The sequence below is a fragment of the Schistocerca cancellata genome, chromosome 12 (assembly GCF_023864275.1).
Source record: "Schistocerca cancellata isolate TAMUIC-IGC-003103 chromosome 12, iqSchCanc2.1, whole genome shotgun sequence".
NCBI classification, from domain to species: Eukaryota; Metazoa; Arthropoda; class Insecta; order Orthoptera; family Acrididae; genus Schistocerca; species Schistocerca cancellata.
The window spans coordinates 89,015,244-89,034,105 of record NC_064637.1 but is presented as its reverse complement, the minus strand read 5'-3'; the positions used below and the strand labels follow the sequence as shown (position 1 = coordinate 89,034,105).

General features: G+C 45.7%; 1 protein-coding gene across 3 annotated transcripts in view; it reads right to left on the bottom strand.

Annotated features, from left to right (window-relative positions):
• LOC126109407 (homeotic protein ultrabithorax-like) overlaps positions 1-18,397 on the bottom strand; it is an 877,703-nt gene extending 859,306 nt beyond the window's left edge. For all 3 annotated transcript variants that reach the window (XM_049914436.1, XM_049914437.1, XM_049914438.1), the window contains exon 1: positions 15,994-18,397. In XM_049914436.1, the coding sequence (XP_049770393.1) occupies positions 15,994-16,801 (808 nt within the window). In that variant the 5' untranslated portion in view covers positions 16,802-18,397. The remainder of the gene's footprint in view (positions 1-15,993) is intronic.
• Between the last annotated feature and the right edge of the window lie 465 nt (positions 18,398-18,862).

Here is an 18,862-nt window from a genome sequence, read left to right as displayed (position 1 = left end):
AGTAGCATAAACTACTCTTTTTTATTTTTCGTAAGAGGCTGTATTCAGTTCAGGGGAGCATATCGTATTCACGTTATGCGACAGTCCAGTCATCCCGATTTAGTCTGTGGTTTCCCTGAATCGATTAAACGTAAATGCCAGGATGGTGTCTTTGAACTGAACGCGGCTGATTTATTTCCATATCCTTATCACATCCTACGGTGCTAGTTACTCTTGGAAATCGACTGAACGTTAAGCAATAGACTTCCTTTTCCCTCCCTACCGACCTCCGCCCTTTCATCCGCATTTAGGCTATCTTTGGTTTACTCAAATCACTTCAGTCAACGAACGGAACTACCATGACTCGGTCCCTTGCACGTGGCCACTGCAAACCTCTGTTTTGTTTCTACCGACATGGACATCGACAGAGTGGTTGTTGTTGTTGTTGTTGTCGTCGTCGTCTGTTTAGTCCGTAGACTGGTTTGATGCTGCTCTCCATACTGTCAACACTGTGCAAGCTTCTTCATCTCCGAATAACTAATGCAATCTACAACCTTTATAACCTGTTTACTGTATGGTCTCCCTATAGATTTATTACCCCTTCCCCCCTCACCCCCACTTCCTTCCATTACCAAATTGACAATTCATTGATGCCTCAAGACAGTTTCTATCAACTGATCTTTTATTCAAGCTGTGCCACAAATTCTTTTTTTCCCAGGTCGCCTCACTGCCTAGACATTTGTTATTCGATCTACCCACTTAATCTTCAACATTCGTCAAAAATTTTTCCTTCCTTCCTCTATAAAACTTAAAATTTTTTGGGGTCGCCGTTCACCCAAATACGCCTCTATACAAGAGGCCTCAGGTACAACACCTCCCGATCCGCTTCCCACGGCTTCGAATTCTGGCTATGGGAGAAGTTTTTAAGGACGCTACGACTAACAGCTGTTAAACATTTTATAAAGACTCATGATGTGCCACATTAGATGTATATACACTCGCGTGACCCCACTACCCTACAAATATAACGGCTTCACAATGAGATGCAAGTCCTTTTTAGTTGACGCCACTTCGGCGACTTGAGAGTCAATGATAATGAAAATGATGATGAAGGACACACAACACCCAGTCCCCTACCGGGAATCGAACCCTGGCCCCCTGCGTGGTAGGCGGTAACGCTACCGCTACTCTGCGGAGGCGGACATTGAATGATTTAAACTGTGCTATTCGTGAAAAAAACAATCACCATTATTGCGGACTCCTTCAAAGATTTTGTTGCCTTTATTAATAAGTCATCCTAATAGTTAGCATCGCAATCTCTCAGTCATAAACAGAACGGTTCGGAATGTATCTAGAGACGATGGGTCTTGCGTTGCTTTTTTTAACAAAGGAATTTTTATTTATGCTCTTGTTTATGAAGATTCTAAAATGACTAGCGTTTCTTGTACTGTAGTTTAAGTTTAAAGCAACAGTGAAGTAGCAGCAAGTATTTCACAAAGTGCATTGTTAGTACTTAAGAAAAATACCAGGCGCTTCTGAAAAGTTCGTTGAACGGTCACGGAAACAAAGGAAACAAGAGCTACAATAAAATACCTCTATTGGCCTGCAAAATAATCACTATTAACTACAATACACTTCTAATAGCGATCGTAAAGCTGTTGGAAAACGCCTGCAAACGATTCTTGAAGTATAGCTAGAAGCACCGTGGTGAAACGTTGAATACCTGCACCGTTACAGTAGATCAGACCAAGCGACAGTCGATGGCGTGGTGTTCATCGTCTTCCTATCTCCCAAGTAAGAAAATTCAGCCGACAAAATCCTAGGTTAAGATGATGCTTACCAGCTTTCTCGATGTCAAGGGCTTGATCCATTACGAATGTCTCCGGACCATATTGGTCGCGCTAGGTCTCCTGTAACGATGTGGATACCCAACAACGCGTGACAAACGAGTCCACAAGATGCGTTTGCTGTCGATTGTCAAGAGCTTTACAACTGATGTCGGAGAGTGTTGTAGTTAACAGTGATTACTGTGAAGACTAGTGAAGGTATTTTGCTTGTAATTCTTGCGTCCTTTATTTTCTAAGAGCACCACCGAACTTTTAAGACGCACTTTGTAGGTATCGTCCAAGACACTACTACATTAAAAACGTTAAACATATTTTCAGAGAAAATGAAAAAAAACTTGATTTTCTATCATTTTTAACTTCCATACTACCACAGACGTGCAGCTGTTATTTACGTCCCGTTATTGGCTTCCGGAGGTTGTCACTTAACTAGCTGGATCGCACACTCTGCTACAACTGTCCTATAAAAGTGATTGTAGACTACATTTCAAAATTCATTTCTTAATGCAGACTTGGTACGTTTCCATGACTGTTTCGCGAATGCCACTTTGTAGAATCACGAAAACCATTTGTACACATCAATAAAAAAAGGAGAATTTCCAGAACGCCACCTTGAAGAAAAAATACAGTGCAGAGCAACAAATGCTCAAAACGAAGAACTGCTCTACTTTTTCCAGCTGAATTTTGGGGTGTTAAAGTGCACCGCCAATCAGTCTAGACGACGGTTTAACTGCTACAAATGCCACTGGCACGTCACGGAGACCTTAGGCTCAATGGGTCATTTTCGTATTTTTTTTCTAGCCTCGTGAAGAATCTGAATACTGTTTTTGTTCTTCCTTGGACACCTCTATAATTTTGGGAAAACTATTCAACAACGTTTTCTGATCCTCTTCCTATTTCTTCGCACCACCGTTCCATTTCATTTTCAATGGACTTTCCGCAACGGCTTCGTAAAATGACAAATCAACATTTCGCGCTACAAACTACGAATAATCGAGATACATTCTCCTTCTCGACGCATTTTCCGATAGTACGGGATGACGTATAGTGGGTAGGTGAGACCGGGCAATACCGACAGAGCAGGCGATAACGATACCACGGTTTTCTCAGCTCAATAGCACTGCAGTGAGTGGGAGACAGTGCTGCAGCGTAGCGGACGATTCCAGAAACTGGCCGACAAGGTCTTGTATATGAGAGTCTTGCAAAGGGGCTCAACATTAATTTTTATTAAATTTTGATGTAATTTTTTGTTTACGTTTAAACTGAGGTAAGCGTTAATTTTTTTAACTGTAGGAACTATAACGTACGTAGATACTATGTTTTCCAGTGCGTCTTTTAGCATGGGTTGTGCAACTTTCCTAGCATTAGCAAAGCCATTGAAGTCTGCTCCGGAGTGGCCGAGCGGTTCTAGGCGCTTCAGTCTGGAACCGCGCGACCGCTACGGTTGCAGGTTCGAATCCAGCCTCGGGCATGGATGTGTGTGATGTCCTTAGGTTAGTTAGGTTTAAGTAGTTCTAAGTTCTAGGGGACTGATGACCTCAGAAGCTTAGTGCTCAGAGCCATTTGAACCATTTGAAGTCTGCTCTCTCCCATGATGTCTGAGCAGCTTAATATTGATAGATAAATGTTGGACAATATCGACAGGGTGTCGATATTTCCTACTCTCGAAATTTCACAAAAAGTATGTTTACACTTAACTAAGGCTTTATATCCAAATTATAAAGGCAAGGACAAGAAAATGAAAATCAGAGAGGGCTACAAGGACTCAAGACACCGTAAAAAGTGCATTAAGTTCACAGAAGCCAGGGAGATCACGGAACAGCGTATTGTAGGAGCTGACATTCCAAAATTACACTTAACTATCGATTAAAACCACTTTATGACAAGAGATTTTCCTGGGGGAAAAGGTCTGTTCTTACGCCTAAACAAGAATTAGGCAACCATATTACTATAGTGGCACAATTATTCTATGGCATCTCCCTGCTTAAGTTTCAACGTATCGTCTATGAGGTTGCCGACAAACTAAGCCTTAAGTACAACTCGAATAAAATTTTCAAACGAGCTGGAGAAAACTAAGTTTCTGGTCTTAAAAGCAGAAAAAATAGCTTAAAATAACTATCAGCAGCAAGTATTGACAGAGACCTAGGTTTAAATAAAACTGAAGATCATTTGGTTTCGTTCATCTAGAACATTATTTTCTAAAAACATGATGTGTACGTATTTTAGTACATATTAAGGTAATAAAATATGCAACTTTCACAGAACAGAAATTTTGTTCCGTCTATAAGAAATACTGTTGGTATTACCCTGTGTAGAAATTATCCACGTACTAGTTGCAATACCGAAGCTTTGCAGACTTGAGACAATTGTGATACAGCTGCGAAGGTATTCATAACTTTTTCGATTTTTCTGGTACCGCTAAGCGCCTAACATTTCTGCGTCACGCAGGGGGCCATGAGGTTTTCGAAGAAATGACAGAACCCTAGACAAGTGGAAACGGCTCTTAATATAGTAGTTGTCTGTGAAAACTTGAAAAAAAACGATATTGTTTTATTAAAATGTTCCCCGGGACGTCTAAATTGTTGCATTGTTCCTCCCAAGTTCGCCAGAAACTCAGTTATCGAGTTGGGAGGTGATTTGTGATAAATTGTCTCAGGAAACTGTGTCCGAAAATCATTCACATAGTGAAAATATAGTGCCGGCTGATAATTTCAACGGTGGCCTAAAAGACATTATGGGAATTATAAACGTGCGCGAACATGAGATCGGACCAGCCTGTTACAACTTCTGCATAAAAGGGGACAAAAAAGCGCATCGAGCGAGCAGAGCAGCGGATGACGGAAGCTGCCAAAGAGGGCCGCAGGAGCACCACGTCCTCGAAGAAAATGGAGGAAGGCCTCCTCTCACACCTGGAAGGATTGCTGTATGGTCAAGGGATTGCTCACTAGAGCTGTGGTTTAACTTGGCTACAAAAAATGTTCAAATGGTTCAAATGGCTCTGAGCACTATGGGACTTAACATATGTGGTCATCAGTCCCCTAGAACGTAGAACTACTTAAACCTAACTAACGTAAGGACATCACACACATCCATGCCCGAGGCAGGATTCGAACCTGCGACCGTAGAGGTCACGGGGTTCCAGACTGAAGCGCCTAGAACCGAACGGCCACACCGGCCGGCCACAAAAAATGTAACCCAAATCTTTAAATGCGTTTTTCCCTGAAATTTCTTGTTTTTCAAATTGGAGAGGAACATTACTTCGGAATGGTTCATACGATTTTGATAGACGTTTTGCGATGTTTTCAAAACAACCGCTCGCTCGTCGAAGGATCAGTTACCCGAAGACTGGAAAGTTGCACAGGTCACACCAATAATAAAGGAAGGAAATACGAGTAACCCGCCGAATAACAGACCCATATCACTAACGTCGATTTGCAGTAGGATTCTGGAACGGATATTGTGTTCGAACATTACGAATTGCCTTGAAGAAAACGATGTATTGGGAAACAGCCAGCACGGCTTCGGAAAATATCGCAAGTAATGAGTGCTATCGACAGTGGATGTCAGATTGATTCTCTATTTCTATACGTTTGACACAGTTCCTCAATAGCGACGTCTAGTCAAGTTCCGTGCCTTTGGAGTATCGCCTCAGTTGTGCGACTGGATTCTTAATCTCCTGTCCGGAACGCCAATGTTCTTAGTAACTGACGGGAAGTCATCGAGTAAAATAGAAGTAACATTTGACGTTCCCCAAAGAAGTATTGTAGGTCCTCTGCTTGTCCTGATCTACAAAAACGTCGTAGGAGACAATATGAGCCCTGTTGGTGATGATGATGATGATATCATTTACCTTTTGTAAACTCGTCAGATGATCAAAACCAACTGCAAAATGATCTAGACACGATATCTGTACGAGGGAAGTGTGGCAATTGACTCTGCCTAAACAGAAATATGAGGTCATCCAGTAGCAAAAGGAACCCGCTAAATTTCGGTTACACGATAAATCACACAAATCTAAAGGTTGTAAATTGAACTAAATACTTAGTGATTACAATTACGAGTAACTTAAATTGGAATGGTCGCACAGGTGATGATGTAGGCAAAGTAAACGAAAAACTACGATTCATTGGAAGAACGCTTAGAAAGTGCGTCTACTAAAGAGACTGCTTACACCACTCTTCTGGGGTACTGGTGTGCAGTGTGGGACCCGTGTCTGATGTAACTGACGGAAGACATCGAGAAAGCTCAAAGAAGGGTAGCTCGTTTAGAATTATCAAGAAATTGGGGAGAGAGTACCACAGACATGACACGAGAACTGGGGTGGCAATCATTAAAACGGCGTTTTTCGTAGCGGGAGCATCCTCTCGTGAAATTTAAATCACCAACTGTCTTCTCCGACTGCGAAAATGTTTTGTTGGCGTCCAGCTACATAGGGAGGAAAAATCACAATAACAAAATAAGAGAAATGAGAAGTCGCACATTAATATTAAAGTACTGGTTTTTCCCGTGCGCTGTTCGAGAGTGGAACGGTAGAGAAATAGCTTGTAGGTGGTCCGATAAACTCTCTGCCAGGCACTTACTCATGAATTGCAGAGCTATCACGCAGATGTAGATCTAGATGATGATGTTGATTGGTTTGTGGGACGCTCGACTGCGCAGTTATCAGCGGCCGTACAAAGTCCCAATTTTTACGCAGTCCATATCCTTTTCACAATCCAATCTAGTCAATTACTTTCGAATAGATTATAGGAGAGACGGTGATCAATGTGTTACAAATATTTACTATCAAAAACAGTCTTGATCACAATTTATTTATTACAGTGACCGGTTTCGACCACTACTGTGGTCATCTTCAGACCAATGAGTAAGAACCTCCTTCGGCTGGAGAATCAGTAGTGATTCTCCAGCAGAAGGAGGTTCTTACACATTGGTCTGAAGACCACAGTAGTGGTCGAAACCGGTCACAGTAGTAAATAAATTGTGATCAAGACTGTTTTTGATAGTAAACCAATCTAGTCACTCTCCGAAATGATTATGATGAAATGATGAGGGCAACCAGTCCCCGGGCAGAGAAAATCGCCAACTCGGCCGGGATACGAACCCGGGACCCCGTGATGTAGATCTAGATTTTCTGTGCACGCTTATGTCTCGATTTTGTGGGCGAAAAGCTGACATTTGTTTCAACACGTCACTATTTTGTTAGAACCTAATATTTTTCAAGTATGCTATCTACGCTGATAGAACGTACGTATGGGAAATGACGTGTACAAAATTGTTTTGTTACAGGGGCAATAGGAGGTTTTCGGGAATTGCCGCTGGTGACCAATGTTCCGGCAGAAAGGGGTCCTTCCACTTGGTGCAGCGGATACAGGGAGCGTCCAAAGTAGACACGAAAAATTCGTAATAACCTAAGTTTGAGAAATGGAACTTTATTATCAGACTTTTCCTTAAATTTTAATTTTCTAAAAAAAATTAAGAAGTTGATCTATTTTTCATGCTTCGAAAGAGGGCTACCCCATTAAAGTGTTCGTTCAAATGGCTCTGACCACTATGGGACAACGTCTGAGGTCATCAGTCGCCTAGAACTTAGAACTACTTAAACCTAACTAACCTAAAGACATCACACACATCCATACCCGAGGCAGGATTCGAACCTGCGACCGTAGCGGTCGCGCGGTTCCAGACTGTAGCGCGTAGAACCGCTCGGCCACTCCGGCCGGCAAGGTGTTGGTATTCCTCCGGGTCCCCTGTAGCGGCTACAGGCGTCCACATTTGCGCAGATCGTCCCCCAGCAGGACGTTAGAGGGAGATGGTGGGTGGTGGGAGGGGTCGGAGGGGTGGGGGGAGGAGGCTAAATGACGACTGAGGCTGCCCCCGGGTGGCGACGTGCGCGCGTGGCGAAGTGATGTGTGCGGCCGCTTTATCTGGCCTCGCACGACAGGTGCGTCCGACTGCCGCGCCGGTGCGTGTCTTCAGCCACGCGCCGTTTGTCTGCGGCCCCGGCGGCGCTGCAGCGAGGAGGAACGAAGGTTCTGCGAACTAGGAACGCACGTCCTCCTCGCTGCCTCGCGTTTCAGGAGTGCGTCTTGTTAGCGCTGCTACAGGACTCCGAGCTCCATTACTTAGCATCGCTGGCTTCCCAACAAAGGAGATCTGTGTCTATAGCCTGGTTGTCGTGCTTCGCACGTTTAGGCGAATGCTGGGCTGGTTCCCAATCTCCAGTTCGGGGAATGGAGTACACTAAAACTCCATAAGGAAAAGCCTCCGGATGCTCAAGGTACCGACCGACCGCCGTGTCATCCTCTGCAGACTGGCGCCATCTAGTACGAATACGGAGGGACGCGCAGTAAGCAAACACAGCTCTACCGGGCTGTCGTCAGTTTTCGTGACTTGGAGCCGCTACTGCGCTGTCAAATAGCTCCTTAGTCGGCATCACGAAACTCAATGTACGCCGGTAGGCCGACAGCGCATGACAGCCCGGATGGTCACCCATCCAACTTCCAGCCACGCCCGATGGCACTTAACTTCGGTGATCTGACGGGAACCGGTGAAACAAGACACACAGACAGTTGAAATACGATAATACACAGAAGACAAGTTCACGTAATTCACCGACGGGTGGCGCAAGCACTCTAGCCCTTTATTCTCACGAAGTACAAAAAATATGTTCAAATGTGTGTGAAATCTTATGGGACTTAACTCCTAAGGTCATCAGTCCCTAAGCTTACACACTACTTAACCTAAATTATCCTGAGGACAAACACATACACCCATGCCCGAGGGAGGACTCGAACCTCCGCCAGGACCAGCCGCACAGTCCATGACTGCAGCGCCCCAGACCGCTCGGCTAATCCCGCTCGGCTCTCACGAAGTAATGAGTGCAATCGACAGGTGACGTCAAACTGATTCCACATTCCTAGATTTCCAGAAGGCTTTTCACACCACTTCTTACAAGCGACTTCTAATAGAAATGTCTGCCTAGGGAGTATCGTCCCAGCCGTGCGAGTGCGTTCGTAATTTCCTGTCAAAAAGATCGCAGTTCGTAGTCACTGACGGAGAGTGACTGAGTGAAACTGAACTCATGTCTGGCGTTCTTCAAGGAATTGTCCGCTTTTCTTAATCTATATAGACGATTTAGGGGACAATCTGGGCAGCCCTTTTAGATTATTCGCAGGTGTTGCTGTCATTTACCGTCTAGGAAACTCGTCATAAGATCAAAATAAACAGTAAAAGGATTTGGAAAAAATATCTGCATGGTGCGAAAAATGGCGTTGGATCGTGGACATTAAAATTGCGAGGTCCTTCACATGAGTACCAACAGAAATCAGTTAAATTCGAAGGTTATCCATTCAACTAAATATTGGAGATTACGATTACGAACAATTTAAATTGGAACGATTACACAGAAGATGTCGTGCGAAAGACGGACCAAAGAGTGCGTTTTATTGCTAGAACACTTAGAAATTGTAACAAATCTTATGAAGGGACTGCCTACACTACGCTTCTCCGTCGTGTTGTGGAGTGCTGCTGCCCTTGTACCCTTTTCACGGAATACATCGAAATAGTTCGAAGAAAGACCGGCCGTTTTGTATTATCGCGATATAGGAGAGAGAGCGCCACTGATATGAAACAGGGTGGAAAACATCAAAAACAAACATAATTTTTCGTTGCGGTAGCTCTTTGCGACAAATTTCAGTCACCAACTTTCTCCACCGAATGCGAAGGTGTTTTGTTGACTCCCGCGAACATGGGGAGAAACGAGAATCGTAACAAAACGAGAGGACTCAGAGATCGCATAGGGAAGATTAAGTATTTGTTGTTTTTTTTTCACGTACTATTCGAGAGTGGAACGGTAGAGAAATAGGCTAAAAGCGGGTCTGTGAACACTCTACCAATCACTTAAGCGTTCATTGCAGAGTATTTATGTAGATGCAGATGTAGATCATGTACGACGGGATGTATGCTACGTAGGAAATAGTAGAGCTGACTGAGTTCCTCTTTTGGAGACAGTCATTTCTGTCGGTAATGGTTGTTTTATAGAAATTAGAAATCGGGCGTTTTCCTGTGTCAGCTACGAAGGTGCTGCGAAGGAAGTAATAGCGACCATGTTCTGCAAATGAAGAAATGTTCTTCCAGCTACCTCTGGATCAGAAGAACGTCCCCCACCTCGAGAGCCTCCAGGGAGTAATTCTTAGCGGCACTGGCTCCTGGAGTTCTCAGTTTATTCTCTGATAAGTATCGTTTTATTATTACTAGAGCGGAATGGTCGCACTTTTGTCCTTGTTTCTGAAGATAGGTAGCAGCACTGTTGAAATCTGACCTCAGGTAGCCCTTGCTAAACTTGCGTTGATGAACGCGTACATGGACGACAAGATTACGAAGATGTTCGCAAAATTCTTTGGTCCGAAAAGGGCAATCTCTGAGAGCCTGACAACAACTAAAAGAGGTAAAACGCCAGTAATGTGGGCATGGAGGAGTGTCGTGAGAGGAACGAATCAGTTTGTCCAATAAATAAATAAAAGAACAACGGATAGAACAAAGATAAAACTTCTAGGTCGTATAATGAGGTAAAATACACATAATAAAAGCCTTTGAAGACGAAATATTCATCCAAATTGCCCGATGTAAACCTAGAAAAGAATTAAGTGGATATCTGAGGAAGATATATGGATAGCAGGTCATGAAAATAGGAGCAGACGAACAATGAAGTAGTCGCCAAGTTGATGAGCCGTTTGAAGAACTAAGCGGCAACATTCACACACTGGACGCTGAATTAGCGTCATTGAGAAATGCATGCCTACTGATTATGGACCACAAATTTCCCTCTCTTTACTTCCACCCTCTTTCGTTGCAAGGGACATTTCCTGGCTCTGGAAGAGTAATTGTTACACGATAGTGACTACACAGCAGTAAATTTTAAAAACGTGACGACGAACTCCATGACTGTCACTAACTTTTTTTTCTTATTTATTCTTTGAGTTATTTTTCTCACTAACATACTGGATTCGTTTTCTGGGTATTTGAGATTATGCACAATGATTTTTATCACCTTGGGGGATCCCCTGCAGACGATGACGTTCTTACATGCCTCTGTACACGAATGCTGGCTTCTACTTCAGGAGCAGTGGTTACGACATGCTGGTAAGACAAAGAAAAATCAGTAGCACTTAATACTAGACGCTATTCAACATGATACAGATATGAAAACAACGGGGTTTTCCTGCGACATTACAAATAAGTTCTTGTTACTGCTGTTTGTTTCCTGAATTCCTGTGAAAGAATGCGAGCTCGTGTCTTCGACACAAAAGCAAGTTAATAAAGTGTTTGACAACAAGCGTAATTTTTATACATGTAATTACTTCCGACAATGCAGCTGATTTCGTCATAATGAAAATTGCAACAAATTACCGAACTCCTAACTTTTTTAATGATAACAAACACAGGCTTCTGTGTCAGCCCAAAAAAACAGAGACAAAACTTCTTCTTCTAGAGGGATCATTGTAATGAGCTTTACATACATCTCTTGCAACTAAAATACACGTGTTGCACGTTAACCAAAAATTTACGTCATTCGTAAGCATATGCGTTCGCAATTAAGGTGGAAAGCAGTAATGGTATTTCTTCTTACTGCTCATTTCTCGTGAACTACAGGCAGTAGGCTAAATTAAATATTGCAGTTACAGATTTCGCCAGCAGTGTAGATAATTATATTTTCTTGGTTATTAATCACAAGTGTTCAAGTTGGAAGCAGCGTCCTTACTACTTCAGCTTGCTTCTGAGGGAACTTCACTGAGGTGCTAACGAGATCAGGGTGCTTGATTCCGACGCAGTCCACACTGTAATTAGCTGAAGTCTTGACGCTGAAGCTTTTCATTGTACATTTTCTACTAATAAAGAAACACACAAATATTTTAAGACAGTGGGAGCAGTTTTTTTAAGTACTAAAGCTAGTGATGATCCCTTTTCCAACTTTTTGTGTAAAAGTGAATACTTAGCGAATGAACTTCTCCCGACCAGTGGTGGTTAACTCGCGTTTTCTGTTCACCAGCTTTTCTCCTCCCTGTCCAGTTGCGGCAGTATGAGGGAAGTCTAGAAGATACCTGGGTGTTAGGACCACTATGCAAACACCGTCAGTGGAGAAACAAATTTAGCGCACATTTGACGACTTACAACCATCCACAACCTTCTAATTTTTTTTATATAATATTACTATTTCGCCGTGACAGAATAAACCTGCTAGTATGTTATTTCCAGAAGGTATATTAAAAAATATTTAGCTGCCCCCCTCGCAAGAATTTCAGAAATGTTTGTTACATATTGGCCAATCTACGAACGTGTGTGTCATGATGTATGCATTCCCAGTGGGTGGGGATGACGGAAGCTACGCTTGCATTTGACATTTGTGGCACCTGCATTTCAGATTAGCAACTACAGCGCTACTTGCGCAGAAGACGTCAGAACCTTCACATCTAGAGTACCTAAAATCTAATGCTTCCTTGTTACTCAAAATATGGGGGAAGAAATCGTTTCTTACATGATATCCGCAAAATGCAGTTCATTTGAGCGTAGAATGTCTAACCAAAATACTCCCTATAAACCGACAGGGCGTTATCACCAGAATACAGCAATTTTTATTGTTTATTTATTTTTATTTTTTATTTTTTTCCCCGAAGTTGTCATGCCCCGAACTTCTAGACCACTGACGATGATATGTTAGCGTTCTCTGGAGCATTCCTCAGCAGGGTGTACGGTTCGAACTTAGTGATTTCACTGAATCTTTCTACACATACCAAAATTCACTCGTAAAACCGTGTCGCCACTACGTTATTTCTCTCCTCTAACGTTGTGACTGTCGCTATGACTAGATCTGTTAACGCTAAAACTACGTGAATGAGCGCAACACACATTCTCTATCTCCAAGTTGCGTTCACGTTATAATTTCCTGATCGGCGTGTGACAAATATAGAAAAGTGAACATCAGAAGTGTTACACTGAAAATAACTTCGTACAACAGTTGGTGTTTCTGGTACAGCACCTTAGGTCAAACTTGGTAAGAGTGAAATTTAACTTTAAAACATTCATGGAAAAATACGTTGAAAGATTTGCCGAAGAATGTTTTCAGTTGTTTTCACGTCCTGGAAGATTCTAGCACGACGAATTTAATGCAGGGCTGGCTGTTTCTTTTATTTTCCATAAACAATTCATTTCTTATTTAGGACGCACAGAGGAAAGTCTAGCCAAATGTAGGGAATTTAAAAGGTACAAACCAGCGCAGAGTGATTCGTCACTTGTTTCTGTTATCTGTAAACTCACAAACACTGTATAGTTTGCATAAACACGTTTCCGCTTGTCTTGTGTATTGTGGTTTCGTACGCTAAACAAGTGGGGCGCTGCTTTTCCCCGAGTACCTGACCATGCACAAAACACTGTACACTGAGAAAAGGTGTACCTTTCAAACCTTTTGCTTAAATTTCATTCTTCGTCGTTTTTCTGTGCCGAATAGGATACAGTATTACAAAAGGACATTTATATTTAGGTAATAACAGGAAAATTCCTCCGATTGGACATTTGTAGTAATTTCAAAAACCGACTCTTGCGTGAATGAAGATACTTTTTTCTGTCCGATAAGACTGGGCGGGTCGTTGAGGGTGAGACTAACAACAGAACCACTGTTCTTATCACTGCTGGAACCAAATTAGTACAATCGTCCGTTCTCCCTTCTCCATATAACGACTCTCATGCGAGAACAGTCATTTAGGGCTCACGGAAGGCAATTTAGACTCGTCACTGAAGACGTAGAGACCGCTTTTGTGACTCCTCAGCGTAGTGTTTGTTTCTGCCGACTGGTGCGCCGCCACTACACCTTAGAATAACACACACGCAGCATCACAGACGTATACGAGACACTGGCAGCCGTGTTTAAATGTTTGCCGAGAACATTACTTCTCACGTGGCTTCTTAGACAGCTAAACATGCCGGGCACGTTCTTAGACTAGAGAGAGAGCGCACGCTTGTTTAAGCCAGCGGTTTTCTCGAATAAGGCAGACACTAATTACTTCCACTATTAGGCTAACCTCTGTGCATTACTGCCAGCGGAGCTAGTTAGGGAAGAATTCAAAGACAGCGCCGTGCCTCAACGCAAAGGTACATCTCTGGAAACTGTCGCCGAGTTGGGTGACACACACACACTGACTACGAGTAATAATATTGACACGGCTCAGCCCGATGATATCTCGCACCCAATGATACGAATGTGGGACTATCAAGACACTCTGATGACACGAATCACGTGAAATATTACTTACTTCACCTAATTTCATTCAACTGTGTGTTACGTATTATGCTGTAGGGTACTTCTGCGCATTCTACTGCGATGATATTAACCTAAAAGTGTTTGCGTACTTTGTTTGAGCAGCTTTTAAAGGATTTCGGGATTCTAACTACCATTCGCACAAGATTTGTGATGCATAATAGAGATTCATTCGTAGCAAACTACGACATTAGTTCAGTAATCCTAGCGACTTAAATAGGTCTTCCTCCTACATCGTACAGAACCTTGTGGACCAAATTGTAAATTGTGTTTTCATTACGTATCGAACAGAAATGAAAAAAAAATGTAGCGATTTCCAGCAGCTCTTCAAATGTTATGTGATTACCTTTCCTTGCAGTAGTGCAGACTCTATCGCTGATTCTAATACTTGTACGTGCATGTAAAATTTCTTCTGATTTTCATATTTTTTTTTAGGAATAAAGAAATGATAGAAGTTGATTTAGTCAATATTCTGTGAATAAATATTTATCGGTATTCTTGCCACTTGACGTTCGTTTGTACACTTTCAACGACCTACTCTGTCATCACCGCTGTCGTTCTAATACGCCATGAGGTACTGTTGTTAATAGTTGGGCGAATGATTTAACGGAGAGGGAAGGGTGCGTTGTCGAAAGTTTGAGCGCACGAACAAATCCGTCGCACCAAGAAAAACAAGACAAAATTATCCAAGAATATTTGCCGCGGAAAACTACGTTCTCATAATATTATGTGATCTACGCACGTCGTGACGTTTTTTGAGGAGGTGACTTCGGCTTTGACCGGCACGAGAGGGCCAGTGGAAAACAAAACCGAATATTTACACATTGTCTGATGCTGTTTCCCAGCTGCAATATTTACCTCAGCAGGTGTTTCGCTCACGAGGATTTCCATGAAGTGTTCACTGAACGTAAAATAATTTCTACAACATTTAGCGATAGACAAACGACCGAAGCCCAGGAGGCGCAGACGCAGAACTTATGGAAGAAATTACTACTGCGACGCAGCGACATTCTGTGAGCAGGCAACTTCGGTTTTGGTTGTCCCCACAGTATTTACGACAGTAGGTGTGGCGGTAGATAAGTCATTTCTTGTTTTCCGTAAAGATGTTATGGCTCGCAGACAGAAAGTTTTGTTTAAATAACACTGTCATCGCTGAGATAGAAAAGTATTTTTGAGAACTTGGCAATTCTTATTTTTTATGGGGGTTAAAAAATGTCCGCAACATTGGGAAAAATGTATATGTCCAGTGGTTGAATCTCAGAAACAGAGGTTCCGGTACTGTGATCTGTTGTTTTTGAAACTTACACTTCTTAAAACGTTACTTTACCACTCTTCTGCGTATTTTAAAAGTGTGAATACAACACTTGCTTTGCATCTCTTCAGCCTCAGTGAAAATGCTATCGCACCACCTCTCAAAATCTGCGGTTCTGATTTAATTTCGTCAGAGACACCGGTATGGCATACCGGTGCATACCGTCACAAATTAAGCACTGTATACACCTAACTGGAAAGTATGTTGAAATGTAAATAACGCGGTTTTGAGACAAAAAGGCGTAAGTTGCAGTCATGGGGAGTTATTTAACTACCTCGTACAGGTGTTAGCTTCAGGGGAAAAGACACGGGATAACGTGTACCGATAAGGTTTCGCGACGAAGAAACGCAGTTGGAGATGCAAAGTGACGCAGTATGTTTGTGAGCAGATAACTTTGGCGCAGATTGGTACCATGGGAATGAAGAATTTACATGGACAGATGTGGCGCACGAGATTTCAGGGGAAGTAAATTTGCACTTTGTAACGGATCCCGACAAGGTTTCGTGATAAGGGTGGGTGCAGGAAGGAAGCGGCGGTGTGCGACTCACCTGCTATGGCCATCCACGGGTAGAAGGTGTGGTTGGTCGGCTGCTGGTGCACCACGGCCGGCTGCGCGACGGAGCTGTTGATGGAGCATTGGTTCCAGGAGCCGAGCGTCCCGCCCCCGGGAGCCGATGCCCTGCCGCCGGACGCCGCCCCCGGAGAGGCGGCGGGGTCTCCGCCGACGAGTCCCGCGTAGCCCGCCGCCGCGCCGCCCCCGGCGACGCGCGAGTCGGGCGTGCAGGCGGCGGGCCGCACGGGGGCGCCCACGAGCCCTCCGCCCCCGGCGCCGCCGCCCGCGCCGCCCCCGCCTCCACCGCCGCCGCCCGCGCCGCCGCCGCCGCTCTGCCACACGTCCTTGGCGGCGGCGACGACGGCCGCGTAGCCGTTTTGGTGGCCGCCGCCCCCGGCGCCGCTGACGGGCGTCGTCGCCTCCGACTTGCTGCAGTCGGGCTTGCCCGCGCTGTAGTTGGCCACCGCCTGCGGGTCGCCGGCGCCCGCCGCCGCCCCCGCCGCCCCCGCGCCGCCGCCGGCGCCGTACAGCTTGCACGTGGCGGCGGCGATGCTGGCGTCGTAGGGCGAGTCCTGCGGCGGGCGCGCCGCCTGGTGCAGCCCGTGGTGGTGGTGATGGTGGTGCTGTGAAGACGTGTACGGCGACATGCCCAGCCCGAGCGGGAAGCTGCGGTAGGCGGCGGCGGCGGCCGCCGCCGCCGTCTGGTCGTGGTGGTGGCCGGGCCCTCCGCCCCCGGCCGCCCCCGACGCCGCCTGGTGGTGGTGCGCCCCGTAGAAGCCCGACTGCTCGAAGTACGAGTTCATCGTGGCGAAGTCCGTCGCGGATCTGTCGGGCTCGGCGACTGCGGGGAGCGAAACGAAGTCGCTCCTCGGCGGTCTGCCTTGGTACAGTGAGAAAATTTTTCCGGCTCGCGCGAACCCCGAGTCAGTGACCTCCCCTCCTCGTCAGCGCCGATCCCCGAAGAGCTGGCGCGCCTTCAGGGCTCCCTCCGGTAGCTTCTGGCTGCCCTGCTGCCGGAGACACTCATACAATTCTCACTGGGCGTCTTCTCTCTCCGCCGTTCACGCCGTCATCGAAACGACACTGTGCAGTCGGTGGGCCCCTTCTTGCCGCTGAGAGCCTTCTGCCTGGAAGGGGGTGTGGCTGGCCGCTCTGACGCACACACCGCACTGCGAAACACGTTCGCGTCACAGTTCCAAATCAAACACCAGAGCTCACCACCAAATAAACAGCAACTCTTCCACGGTGCCACAGAATTTCTGCCGCAACAGTGACACGAACCCAAAAGCACAGTTCTCAGAAACCGACTTCAACAATATTGCTCCTCAGTACTCAGTCACTCGCCGCGAGCGGAATAAAAGCAGTGGTAACCGACTGTCACAGCAGTTGTGAGCTGGGCTCGTGGCGACACATGGTGGCACTGTTTACACCTCGCGACAAGTCCTCGCCGAAGCACTCCGCGATCGGCAACATCTGCCAAAGCAAGACGCTTCCACAGCGGAGGAGGGAAAAACAAAAAAGAAAACGACGGTCGTAATCAAACAGTATTTCACTGCAAATGTCTCCCTCTTCTTTCTGTCTTTTCTGTTTTCTCTGCTCAGAGCCAGACAGGAAAAATAAACACTATGTCACGCGGCTGAGACTTCGCTGGCAGTTCGAAACGCGTGCAGTCGTGTAGAGTGGCGGTAGAATTCACACAGCTTCAACCAGTTTCCATCACAGCCAGTAGTCACCGACGCCGCGAATAAACCGTGGAGTTTCGCAAGCAGCTTCCCTCCAACTCGCAATCAGGTGTCTCAAGAGTCTGTGGCTGGTATTTTAATTATTATGACACGAATAAAAAAAATGAGGAATAACTACCGTAATAACAGTGACTATTAATGTAGACACACCTCTTTACAGTCCATAACGACGTGATAATTGCGGTAATTACGACGTATTGCGGCCGACACAGCGTAAAAGTTTATGCAGTAGTAATAATGGCAGTATTTTATTGTTATTGTTTGTTATTATTGCTCAGGGACGTCAAAAATGTGAGTGTCCTCGTTTTATAGCAGCTTCCGCGATTCACAACTGTGGTACAACTCCACTGTGGAGGTCGTGCTACTGTGCTCTGTCGACGACAAGTAGCGTCGCTGTGGACCTGACGTTTTAGAACACGTAAAATCGTCACTGTTTTTTATTATTATTATTGTTATTATTTTCGCCTCCCCTCCAGCGATGTGGGCGGAGGAGGCAGTGAGTTGGCCGTGCTGTCTCGCCGGCAGCAGTCGGAGGTGCCCGGAATGGGAGCGTCGACGCCGTCGTCGTCGTCGTCGGCGCCGTCGGAGAGCGCGACCGCTTCGCTTCCTGTTGCGACTGCACAGCACACAGCACTGCGATGGCGTTCGCCTGGCACGCGCGCACGCACAAGACTGAATCGGCGCGGCGCCGGCGGTGAGGCATAACCCGCCCCTGCCGCCCCTATCTGCCCCCCACCGCCGGCGCTATCACGCCGGTAGCCGGCGGCCGCCCCTCCGTCCCCCCTGCCCCCCGCCGGACCCAACCTTCCTCCCCCCTCTGCCCCACCCCCGGCAGCGCCAGGCGCCACTCCATCCCCACCACGCCGGCACCTCCGCGTCTCCGGCGCGCGCGCTGCGTTCGCGTGCTGGGCTGTCCGTCCGTCCGCATCGCTACCTGCCGGCGTATCACCCCCTGTGTGGGGGTGTACGTCTGTGTCTGTGTCCGTCTGTGTGTCTGTGTCGATCTATCTCAGTCCCTCACTGTGTTGGTGACGTACTGTGTGAGACAAGTGTTGACAGGCCGGCTCTGAGTTGTGTGGCCCGTTCCTTATCGCTCCCGCTTCTGTGACAAATTTCGGCGGG